This window comes from Mustelus asterias, chromosome 25 (assembly GCF_964213995.1).
Source record: "Mustelus asterias chromosome 25, sMusAst1.hap1.1, whole genome shotgun sequence".
Lineage (NCBI taxonomy): Eukaryota > Metazoa > Chordata > Chondrichthyes > Carcharhiniformes > Triakidae > Mustelus > Mustelus asterias.
The window spans coordinates 47,773,282-47,785,940 of NC_135825.1; the positions used below are offsets into that span (position 1 = coordinate 47,773,282).

Sequence of the window (12,659 nt, forward strand, 5' to 3'; positions counted from 1 at the left end):
CAACCAGTTAGTTCGAAACATTTGCCGCTCATATTTTTCACTCAGGAATGAACTGTTTACTGATATTCGTGCTGGGAATTATACGGGGGCTGGGTACACCACTGCAAGCGCTGGGCTGATATCCAAGGAAGCGATGGATTCAATCTCCATGCTGACTGAAATAGTTCTTGGGGCCTTCCCCACTGAGCAGACAATCCCCAGACTACAGGATGCTACATGAAGAGGGGGAGGGATAACAGAGAAGGAACATACTGGGGATTAACTAGTTCTTTTAAATGATGTAAGTGTAATTGTATACAAAGTTCATTTGACATTGACACATTCCTTCTCCTTTCTTTGGCCCTGGGATCCTGAACAGTTCTCATTCTCAATGAGTGAATCTATACCTACTAAAAATCTCTCTTCCCTGTCCCCACAGCGTGCACTGCTGGAGCAGAAACAGAAGAAAAAACGTCAGGAGCCTCTGATGGTTCAGTCCAACACTGAGGACAAGAAGCTGAAGAAGACCAGGACTAAACGCTCGGATGAACAGGCCCCATTGGTCGAAGCAAAGACTGCCAACCAAAGTAAGACATGCCGGTCATGCAAATCATCGTATGGGTAAGGGCATTGCAATCGGGGAGCAGGCAGGAGAGGAGCACAATGTGCCAGTCTGTGCGGGCATTCCCAAGCTGTATAGTAATAGGGAAATTGAACGCTTGAATGTCTAAATGTGACGTATGGTTATTCAGTAATGTTGGAGCCTGTTCTAAAAACTGGAAATAGCAAGGCAGATCAAGCTACAACTGACCACTCCAAAGCCAGAGGAGGGAACTGCTATTAATGGCCACTGATTGGGAAGTATAGGTGTGTGATAGCTGTGATAACAATAGGATCAGGCTCACTGTTGGTGTCATCCATGGTTCAAATATATATTGACTCTTGTTGTCTAGATTCACACATCAAGAATAGGCACTTGGTCATACAGAACTTAAATACTGTTGAAAAGTCAGACATGCTGCTGAAACTTTTCACCTTAAACTCATCAGGACAAGCACAAGAATGCCAAATTCCAAACGATCATGACAATTTAAATTACAGGAGAAAGGTTGCTGATTGGTTGGCAAATTGACTCTAATTGATCAAAGTGTGGATCATGGAAGAGGCAACAGAGAACTCCAAGATCCGAACTCCATTGCTGTGCCTCAGCCAATCAGCATCGATTTGCCAGCCAATCAGCATCCCTTTCTGCGACAGTATGCATTGTTGTGGTTGTTTGAAATTTGGTATTCTTGTGTTTGTCCTGATGAGTGCAAGATAAAAAGTTTCAGCAACATCTCTCCGCTTTCAGTAAAAGTAAGAATAGTTGAGCTACATTATTTCTGCCACTTACTGCGGTAACCAATATGAACCATGTCCTCTGCAGATTTATTTGAAAATTTCTTCAGGAAGCTTCTGTGTGACACCAGGATGGCAATGAGATCCTTGTCCTGGCGCTTGCCCCCTGGATCAACCCAAAGGTATAGAGCTTGGCTTTGCTATGCAATACAATGTAAAATGGATGATAGTGAGTAAGCAGCCCGTTTTATAACTCTCCTCATTTTTATTTCCTATAACTTAGGTAAGAATGAAGTCAGTATAAAATTGCCAACTTGTTATCGTTCATTTTACACAAAGTCAAATTCTACCTGAGTGTTTGAACCAGGCCTGTATCTGTACAGTGTCTCCTTGAGTCACTGATATGATTCAGCTGTCTTTGGTCAGGGAAGTTATTTTATTGCTTGTGATATAAAAGTGTTATTTTTCCATTTTCCTCACCTGTTACTAAGAATGGGGAAGAATACGCATTAAATGCCATGTCAGAACCGCTACACTGCATCCACAACATTGTGCACATTGAAAAATGCATAGAACTCATCAGCACACACAGGAAAGGCATTCATTCTGATATTTCCTCTATGATGTTGTGAAATGTGTCCTTCTATCTCGGACTCCAGGCATTGTCGTGGTCTCATACTGTCTACTGCCAGCATCTATATTGAGGGTCTCAATGTGGATCTCAGTGGATTGGTCTGTATGTTATCCATATGAAGGAAGATATTGAGAATTAGGAGGGTTCTGGTTGACACAGTGACATGAAGTTTATTACTAGCAACAACTATGAACAGCTCTGCACAGGCCTTGATCTAACCTGGGCCCTAACAATCACATTGGTTAGTTACTTGACTATGTGCCTGTCTCATAAGGTGTACATGGAGTATTACTGATACAGAGTCACAGTCTGCAATAGTGATCTTGGGCACCAGTGAACATTCAACATGGAGGCCCCAACTTTTATTCTGTAGTCTTACACACAGCGATGCCATAGTAATGTCACTATGCAGCTTCTTAAAGGTACATCATTGTCCGCATTAGCATTTTTACAATAGCACAACCAATATGAAACTTGGTTCAAAGACAGACTATACATGGCCTGGTATCTGCTTAACACTTGTTGATTAGTACTACATGCATACGGGTTACAGAGTAGGCATGAGAGCAAGGGAGAGGATCTAACACATGACGTGACTGGTGTGAATGGTGCATCATCATCTATACCATACATTAACATATCCCATCTGTTAACCCTTTATGCTACACATGATGTGCCTAGGATTGACAAGGCCACCAACAGTCAAATGTCCAAGCTTGGACATGGAGAATGGGGACAAGCTGCCAGATGTTTGCCAGCACTGTGGCATTGTAACCCACCATGGGATGGGCGATGTATGGCAGTGATGGGCTTTGATGATCCGAATGACCCTTTATCTATCTTTCTTGAGTGATCATGTGTCCACATCTCAAGGAGGAGATGGGAGAACACTAGATCCCTCTTCTAGTATCCACTCTGGGACCCAAGTTGCAAATGATGAAAGGTCAAGGGTCCTCTTGGGGTCAATGAGATCATCCTGTGGGTGGTCATGAAGGGGTACGAATGCTTCCGGTTCATGTTGAGCCACATCTGGAAAGAGTCATCGAAGCATAGTTGTAGCTGAATCTAATACAAGGTATAAACTAAAAGCAGGTCGAAAAAGAGATTTTATTTTTTACACAGTGAATCGTTATGATCTGGAATGTTCTGCCTGAAAGGGTGGCAGAAGCGGATTGAATAGTGCCCTTCGAAAGGAAATTAGATAAATACTGCAAACGGGAACAACAAAAATACAGCGACATGGGAAACCAGCAAGGGAGCAAGAAATATTGGAGGGCTCCTTCAATGAACCAGCATAGGCACAATGGGCTGAGTGGCCTCTTTCCATGCTGTAGCAGTCTGGATTCTACAGACAGTGACTTGTTATGTAGGTTAGTGAGGAGCAGATGAATAGTTTTGTTACGAGGAGCAAAGCTTTGCACACAGATGTGTGATGTCTTACCCCACAGTCACGACAGGATTTCTTATCCTTACCCCCCTATCCCAATTTTATTATATTAGAAATTGTCATGAGTTTGCATATTCCATGTGGACCCCCTGTCACAAATGCCTCGTGAGAGTAAAGGCCAAAGGAAAAGGTGCAAATGTAGAAATGAAGAAACAAAAGTGGTGTGAGCATGCGGCTGGCAATTCAGTGCCTGTGGAGACAGTGGGCAAGTAAAGTGGGTGACACAGTGGCACTGCTGCCCCACACCACCAGGGACCTAGGTTCAATTCTGGCCTCGGGTCACTATCTGTGTGGAGTCGGCACGTTCTCCCCATGTCTGCGTGGGTTTCGTCCGGGTGCTCCGCTTTCCACCCACACTCCAAAGATGTGCAGGTTAGGTGGATTGGCCATGCTACAGGGGGATTAGCGTCAGGGGGATTAGCTAGGGTAAATACGTGGGGCTACGGGGATGGGGGCTGGGTGGGATTGTTGTTGGCGCAGGCTCGATGGGCCAAATGGCCTCCTTCAGCACTGTAGGGATTCTATGATTGAGGTATAATCCAACGCTAGAATAGAAACTGAAAGGTAAACAAGCATTTCAGTAAGGGTTGGAGAAAAATGGAATGGAGAAGAATAGATAGTTAAACCACAGAGAGGGAGCAGTGACTGAAGGTCCTCCGAGTTATTTGATAGAGGAGGGAACTTCACTGCCTTTCAGCATTACTTGGATTTCAGCAGTACGTATTTAATAGGATTGCTGCGTGTATTTTTTTACAGTGTGTGCATTGTGAAGTGACCAATGGCATGTCTATTCCATGTGTATAACAATGTGTTTGAACTCTACCCAATGCTTCTGAGCTCCTGCTTTAGTTAGATGTTAAGCCATAGGATGCAGTGCTTATCAAACCTTTCCTCAATGTGTGTTAATCAGCTACCATCATCATTCCCGATCCCCGTGAACCCCACTCCGAATCCACCCGCACAGATCCTCCGTAATTCTCCACTCCCTCCCGGGCATAGGCCTTCCTGCTCCGCAGATTCCCTGTTGATGGTTCTGGAAGTCTCTCACCGATGACAATGCTTGCTTTCTCCCACCCGGATGTGCACACAAAAAACAAGAAGATGTCGCAGAGAAGAAGCTAAAGAAAAAGAAGCCAAAGTCCGAGCCAGGAGATCCGGAACCAGAGAAAGACCCGTACGCCAAGTTCATCAAAGACCCCAAGATGAAGAAGGAGAACCCTGCCTCCTATTTCACTGTGGATAAAGTATCCAAAAAACAGCAACAAGGTACATCAGCCACACACACAACACAGAGGGCGAGATCTCCACATGCCACCATTTAGAAAATTAACCCCAATGTGTGAATTATCTATACCGGAACATTTTATAAATTCATTCATGGGATGTGGGCATAACTGGCTAGCCAGCATTTATTGCCCATCCCTAATTGCCCTTCATCCAAGTGTCTTGTTAGACCATTTCAGAATCAACCACATTGCTGTGGATCTGGAATCACATGTAGGCCAGACCAGGTTAAGATGGCAGATTTCCTTCCCTAAAGGACATTAGTGAACCAGGTGCATATTTGCAACAGTCGAAATGGTTTCATCATTATTTTTTAGATTTTTATTATTGAAAACACTGGCTTACTAGTCCAGCAGCAATATCACTGCGCCATTGCCTCCCCTGTGATAATCAATGAAAGAAAGAACTTGGATTTACTTAGCACTTTCATGAGCTCAGTTCATCCCAAAATGCTTTGCGGCTGGTGAAGTGTATTCACTGATGTGAGGGAAATGCAGCAACCAATCTGTGCAAAGCCACCTCAAAGTGATTATCAGCAGATATTCTGTTTCACTGATGTTGGTTGGGAGATGAATATTGGTCAAGACATCGAGGAGAATTCCCTTCCTCTTCTTCAAGTAATTCCATGTGATCATTCAAGCGGGGTCTCGGTTTAATATCTCAGCAGAAAGGTGACACCCCAATGGGGCAGTGCATCCTCATGACTTGAACTTTGGCCCCTTCCAAACAAGTCAGGAAGATCCCAGGAACTATGCACTTGGTTCTCTGCCATTTTCGATGGTGTTCCAGCCGCTTCCACTCAGGATTGGAACAGGAGGTTGCAGGAACCCTGGGGAATTGAGGGCCAAGAGCTTCTTCTATACTTTCACTCACCTAGGCTAAATTACCCCTCAACAAACCCGACACTCATAACATCTGTACCCAACACCTCACAACAAACCCAACACTCATAACATCTGTACCCAGCACATCACAACAAACCCGACACTCATAACATCTGTATCCAACACATCACGACAAACCCAACCCTCATAACATCTGTACCTACCACATCACAACAAACCCAACACTCATAGCATCTGTACCCACCACATCACAACAAACCCGACACTCATAACATCTGTACCCAGCACATCACAACAAACCCAACCCTCATAACATCTGTACCCAACATATCACGACAAACCCTACACTCCACACATCTGTACCCAACATATCACAACAAACCTGACACTCAAAACATCTGTACCCAGCACATCACAGCAAACCCTACAGTAATAACATCTGTACCCAGCACATCACAGCAAACCCTACAGTAATAACATCTGTACCCAGCACATCACAGCAAACCCTACAGTAATAACATCTGTACCCAGCACATCACAACAAACCCGACACTCATAACATCTGTACCCAGCACATCACAGCAAACCCTACAGTAATAACATCTGTACCCAGCACATCACAACAAACCCGACACTCATAACATCTGTACCCAGCACATCACAGCAAACCCTACAGTAATAACATCTGTACCCAGCACATCACAACAAACCCGACACTCAGAACATCTGTACCCAGCACATCACAGCAAACCCTACAGTAATAACATCTGTACCCAGCACATCACAACAAACCCAACCCTCATAACATCTGTACCCAGTACATCACAACAAACAAATTAACTTCACTTCAAGGTGCAAATGCAAGCGTATTGTTTCGCTATACAGATTGTGTCAGCTCCACTTCACTCCTACCTGCTTTCTGTTGGGAAGTCTGAATCTGCATTCGCAGTGGACAATGGAATCAAATATCAATGTGTTTGGTGCTAATACATTTAGTTTTGTCTTGCTTTAAGAGACTAACCTTTTGACTATCAAAAGAATGGTATTGGCAGGTTAGCCTGTTTGAAAGTAGCATCCGCTTGATGACTGGTGGAATTACGCTCTGCATCAGTTCAAATTACCATCTACCTTCACCGTAAAACTGCACCACTCCCACATGCACGTGTGCCCAATCATTAGCCCCATAACTGGTTGCAGCTTAGTGCTTGGAGGCTGCCAGTAAGTGTGATCCTGACGTAAGTGTCAGTGGGGCTATACATCAGACTGTGCAGCATTTGAGTTTTAGGGTAGGAAAGACATGCAAGGACACATCCACATCCTGTGTGTCCGCCATATTGGGTAAGGACAATCAGGTGGACATCTTTACCCACACCCACAGCGGGCAGTAGGTCCTTTGTGTGTGCAAACAAGCTTCAGTTGGAATTGTTATTCCAACTAGTCAGTAAGATCACAGCTGTTTGGAGAAGGTTCCAGATTTCCATTACCCTTTCTTCATTTCTCTCCTGAATGATAAAGTCCACCATGCTGTGGACCCACCCCAGCAGAGGCAATCTATTCTATCTGAGCCTATGATCTACAAATTATACTAAGATCTGTGTGAGTGTTAGAGCTGTAGACAATGCTCATCAGCTTCAGTTGGGTCATAGAATTATAGAATTCCTACATTGCAGAAGGAGGCCATTCAGCCCACCGAATCTGCACTGACTCTTACCCAGGCTTATCCATTACCCCACGTCTTACTGTGTTGGGAGATTGTGTCTCGCGAATGATGTATAATTTGGGCAAATGCAGGGTTATGTGCATGAGCTGGGTGAATGCTCAAATTTCCCACACCTTTCAGGTAAAAGCATCAAAATAATGTAGCAAAAAAGAGATTTGCACATTTGTGCATTAGGAATAACGAGATATTGAGGTGCATTCATAAGGCTATTGGATTTAAGATTAGGTGAACTATTTTATCCTAATACAAGACCTCATCCCAGTCTTCTCAGCAGCTATTAGGCCCTCATATCGCCATGCCACCTCCATTCCAACTCATGCTCCCCACCCACCTCTTACCCCCATGTTACCTCCATAGCCATTCACCCAGTATCCACCACAGGCAGGCTTCAGGAGCTATGTAGAGATGAAAAATACTTCTAACAATCTACACACTTGGCAATGAATAAAACTCCCATCATGAATCCCTTTAATACCCACTTTAAACTGTCAATCAAACTGTCAACTCAAAACTCCAGCTGAGATAATTATGGCTTTTGAAACTCAGACATGCATTCATGATAACATAATAAAAGCCAACAAAGACCTCTACTGAAACTGCATGAATAGATGGTAATGTTTTTCTAACCTACACCTGTCAATCAAAGCAGTCCAGCAGAGAGTTTTTAAACTCTCACTGACAGTCTAAGCCTGCATTTTTTCATGTTTAAAGAGTAGGGGATTTAAAATAAACTTTAGATCATGGCACTTAAGCTGATCTTGTCTCCTTCCCTGCAACAGCATCTGCATCTGTTCCATCAATTCATGACCCCCACACTGTGGGATAAGGCCTATGGAGCAGCCAGAATGGGGTCTGATGGACCTCAGCACTAGGTTCAAATGGTCCTGTTGAGTTTGCGTTCTCTCTTGATTCTCCTGATTCATGCTTGATCCCCATCCCCCAGCCTGCAATAATTGGATCTGCTGGACATGGGGATGGGACTTCACATCCAGGTCCCAGGCACCATTATTAACGTTTCTGGATCTGGGCCAACTCTGCAAAACTCTGGCCCAAGATTTGACATGATGGGACACTATTTATAGTCACTGTATGGAGATAGGATTCTTTGGTATGGATCATACTATTGTTTATGGTGGGTAGTAAAGGATGCACTCGGGGTGAGTGAGATCCTGAGGGCCACCTAAGGAAGTGTGGAGTAGTTACACTGAACCAGAGTAAATAACCCGAAACCATGGCAATTGAGAATAAATACACTTATGTCAATTCATACACCCCCCTGAAGGAACTGTTCATGGGGTCTTTATTCATTACATCCAAATATTTATAATGTGAGCTGTTTCCAACATGATACAATAATTCACCTCCATTCAGCTGCACTGACACTGCAGTCTCCATATCCGGCACTGTGTTTTTAATTGTGCTAAAATATCTTTATGCTCTTTCCCTTTAGAAGAGAGTGAAGATGAGGATGATAATGAAAACAGGGTGGAGGAAGACCTTTTAGAGGCAACTTCTACAAAACATACTAAAAGGAAGATTCTCAGGGAGAAAAAGCCAAAACAGAAAGGTCAGGCAGATTTTGGGGTCACATTTAAGGATGTGTGTTTGTGTGTGTGTGAGTGAGTGTGTGTGCATGCCTCCATGTGTGCATGAGTATGTGCATGTGTGTGCATGTATGCATGTGTGTGTGCATGTGTGTGCATGTATGCATGTGTGTGTGCATGTGTTTGTCTTTGTGTGTTTGTGTCTGTGTTCATGTGTGTCTTTCTGTATGCGCACAAGTGTGTGTGCGCATGTGCATGTGTGTGTCTGTCTTTGTGTACGTGTGTGCATACGTGTGTGTGTCTGTGTGCATGTATGTGCATGTGTCTGTGTTCATGTGTGTGTGTGTGTGTGTGACTGTCTGTGTGCACATTTGTGCATGTGTGTTTGTGTCTGTGTTCATGTGTGTGTCTGGATCTGTGTTTGTGTGTGTGCGTGTGTGTGTGTGTGTGTGTATGTGCCAGTATGCTTGGTTGTATGGGATTATGTAGGTGTGTGCTTGAGTGTTTGTATATTTGAGTATATGACTGTGACGTGTGTGATAAAGTGATATGCGTGTGTAGGGATAAGCTAAATGTGATGTGTTGGTGTTTATGAAAATCTATTTTAAAATATATAAAAAAGGCAATATTACAATAATCATGGGGATTTCAATTTGCAGGTGGACTGGGAAAATCAGATAGGTAGTGGGTCCCAAGGAAAGGAATTTGTGGAATGTCTAAGATTTGTTTTGGAGCAGCTTGTGACAGAACCTACTAGGGAACAGACAATTCTGGATTTGGTGATGTGTAATGAGGCAGACTTGATTAGGGAACTTAAGGTGAAGGAACCCTTAGGGAGCAGTGACCACAATATGATAGAATTTACTCTTAAGGTTAACGTGCAGGTTCAGTCGGCAGTTAGGAAGGCAAATGCAATGTTAGCATTTATGTCGAGAGGGCTAGAATACAAGAGCAGGGATGTACTTCTGAGGCTGTATAAGGCTCTGGTCAGACCCCATTTGGAGTATTGTGAGCAGTTTTGGGCCCCATATCTAAGGAAGGATGTGCTGGCCTTGGAAATGGTCCAGAGGAGGTTCATAAGAATGATCCCTGGAATGAAGAGCTCGTCATATGAGGAACGGTTGAGGACTCTGGGTCTGTACTCGTTGGAGTTTAGAAGGATGAGGGGGGATCTTATTGAAAATTTACAGGATACTGCATAGAGTGGACGTGGAGAGGATGTTTCCACTAGTAGGAAAAACTAGAACCAGAGGGCGCAACCTCAGGCTAAAGGGACGATTCTTTAAAACAGAGATGAAGAGGAATTTCTTCAGCCAGAGAATGGTGAATCTGTGGAACTCTTTGCCACAGAAGGCTGCGGAGGCCAGGTCATTGAGTGTGTTGAAGACAGAGATAGATAGGTTCTTGATTAATAAAGGGATCAGGGGTTATGGGAAAAGGCAGGAGAATGGGGATGAGAAAAATATCAGCCATGATTGATTGGCAGAGCAGACTCGATGGGCCGAGTGGCCTAATTCTGTTCCTGTCTTATGGTCTTATGATCTTATGATGGAAAAATATGTTTGCAGAAGTCCATGTTGAATGTGTTTGGGTGTGTACAATGTATGTGTTTGGAGGGTGAATACTGGCTGTTATGTTGTTCTGCTTTTGATGTGTCAGCATCCCAGACAAACATCCGTATTCTACCAACATTTACCAAATATTGTGATCATCTGTTTTTTATGACATTGATTGAGGGACTGATATTGACTGGGATAAGTGTCCTACGCTTCTTCCAATAGTGCTATGGGATCATTTCACCCACCTAAACAGGCTTAACATCTCATCCGTAAGACAGAGCAGTACGCCCTCTGTATTGCACCAGACTGTCAGCTGTCATCCTTATGTGTTCAAGCCCAGCTGGGGACTTGAACTCAGAGCCTCGTGTTTAAAGGCAACAGTGCTACCAACTGAGCCATGGCTGACACTGTTGTTCCAGGTATCTCATTGATCTATATATTTTATTTATTTGTCGTAAGTAGGCTTACATTAACACTGCAATTAAGTTATGGCGAAAGTCCCCTAATTGGCAAACTCCGCCACCTGTTCGGGTACACTGAGGGAGAATTTAGCATGGCCAATGCACCCAAACAGCACGTCTTTGGAGTGTGGGAGGAAACCGGAGCACCCGGAGGAAACCCATGCAGACACGGGGAGAACGTGCAGACTCCACACAGACAGTGACCCAATCCGGGAATTGAACTTGGGTTCCTGGCACTGTGAGGCAGCGGTGTTAACCACTGTGCCACCGTGCCACCCTGATCTGTATTCCTGTTCAGTAGCCTGGCTTATCTTAACTCAGTAAGAAGTCTCACAACAGCAGGTTAAAGTCCAACAGGTTTATTTGGTAGCACAAGCCACAAGCTTTCGGAGCGCTGCTCCTTCGTCAGTTGAGTGCTCCGAAAGCTAGAGGCTTGTGCTACCAAATAAACTTGTTGGACTTTAACCTGGTGTTGTGAGACTTCTTACTGTGCTTACCCCAGTCCAACGCCGGCATCTCCCCATCATTATCTTAACTCACACAGGTAACTGTGACTGACTGAAATCATTCAGGATGGTGAAGAGGCTGCTGTCCGATAATTCTGTGAACATATCTCAGCCGTGACTTCAGCACTGGAAAGACGCAAACAAAAAAGTAAAATTTACTGCAAATATAAATACCAGAACTGCGAACATTTGTCAGGGATTTACTTGGTGAATTCATAACTGTGAGTTTCAGTTAGGCTTGTGTCAGAGTGACTGCGTATGGCACCATTCTACTTCGGGCTTGTGTAGCAATAAGCGCAGTGCCTATTTTCCTAATCACTGTAAGGTCCCTGCTTTGCAGTGAAGTCCCTGTATTTGATCGTAGCAGTCATATCATCTATAAACTGTGAACGTTTGAAGGAAAGGAAGGAACTAAACTTGGAAAATTAATAGTGTGATATTAATGTGTGAAAGCTTAATGTCTTTGTTATTTAAGAGAGGATTTAACACGTTCATTTGAAAGCATCTGAGCCATTATGTCACAAAACATAATTCCTAAATTCTCAGTCCCAGCACAGAGCTTCACATTTGTGTACACAGATAGACAAGCGCATACACACACACACACATGCACACAGATATGCCGACACACGCACACACACAGACACACGTACACAAATACAAGAATATATATGCATACAAATGTACACACACAAACACACACTCACACATGCACACAGGCAGACACACTTGCGTGCGTGTGCACGCAGACACACACATGCACACACACGCACAAACACAAGAATAAGTCTACATACAAATGTACATACACACAGACAAATATACACATGATGTATGTAGCTTTTTTCTGAATTGACTATGATGGGGTAGGAAGGTCTATATGCCGAGCACTGTCTGTGCTCAGGCCTCACCAGCTGGGTACCGACAACAGGCTTTGAATAATTGATATGTCAGGTCTTAAACTGAAGTTTTAATTACTTTGTGTCAGAATCAGGTGACTGGCTTTTGCTGCTATTTTAGTTTCTGCCTTTCCTACACATGGAGATGCCATGTTTCAAATGAGATGTTAAACTGAGCATGTCTCTCTCTTGTGATTGTTGTGCGTTGGGACAATTGTGAAAACTGGATCAAATTCAAGTGTTTGGAATGTTGCCAAGTGTCTCCTGTAAGAGCAGTTTTTATTTTCTGAGCCTCCTGATCTTTCTCTGTCTGCTTCTCGTTTCTCCCTCTCCCTCACTAACGTTTCTCCTTCACCCTCTCACCCTGTGCATCTTTCACTGGCTAACACTCAGAGGAGAACAAATGTGAATCGAAGACCAAAAGCAGAACTGGGAAAAAAAAG

The 12,659-nt window shown here is 43.8% G+C and overlaps 1 protein-coding gene across 1 annotated transcript in view; it reads left to right on the top strand.

Moving 5' to 3' along the window:
• The first annotated feature begins 524 nt into the window (after window positions 1-524).
• LOC144479216 (tubby protein homolog) overlaps window positions 525-12,659 on the top strand; it is a 44,940-nt gene continuing 32,805 nt past the window's right edge. Inside the window, exon 1 of the mRNA XM_078197877.1 lies at window positions 525-566. Within this exon, the coding sequence (XP_078054003.1) occupies window positions 525-566 (42 nt within the window). The remainder of the gene's footprint in view (window positions 567-12,659) is intronic.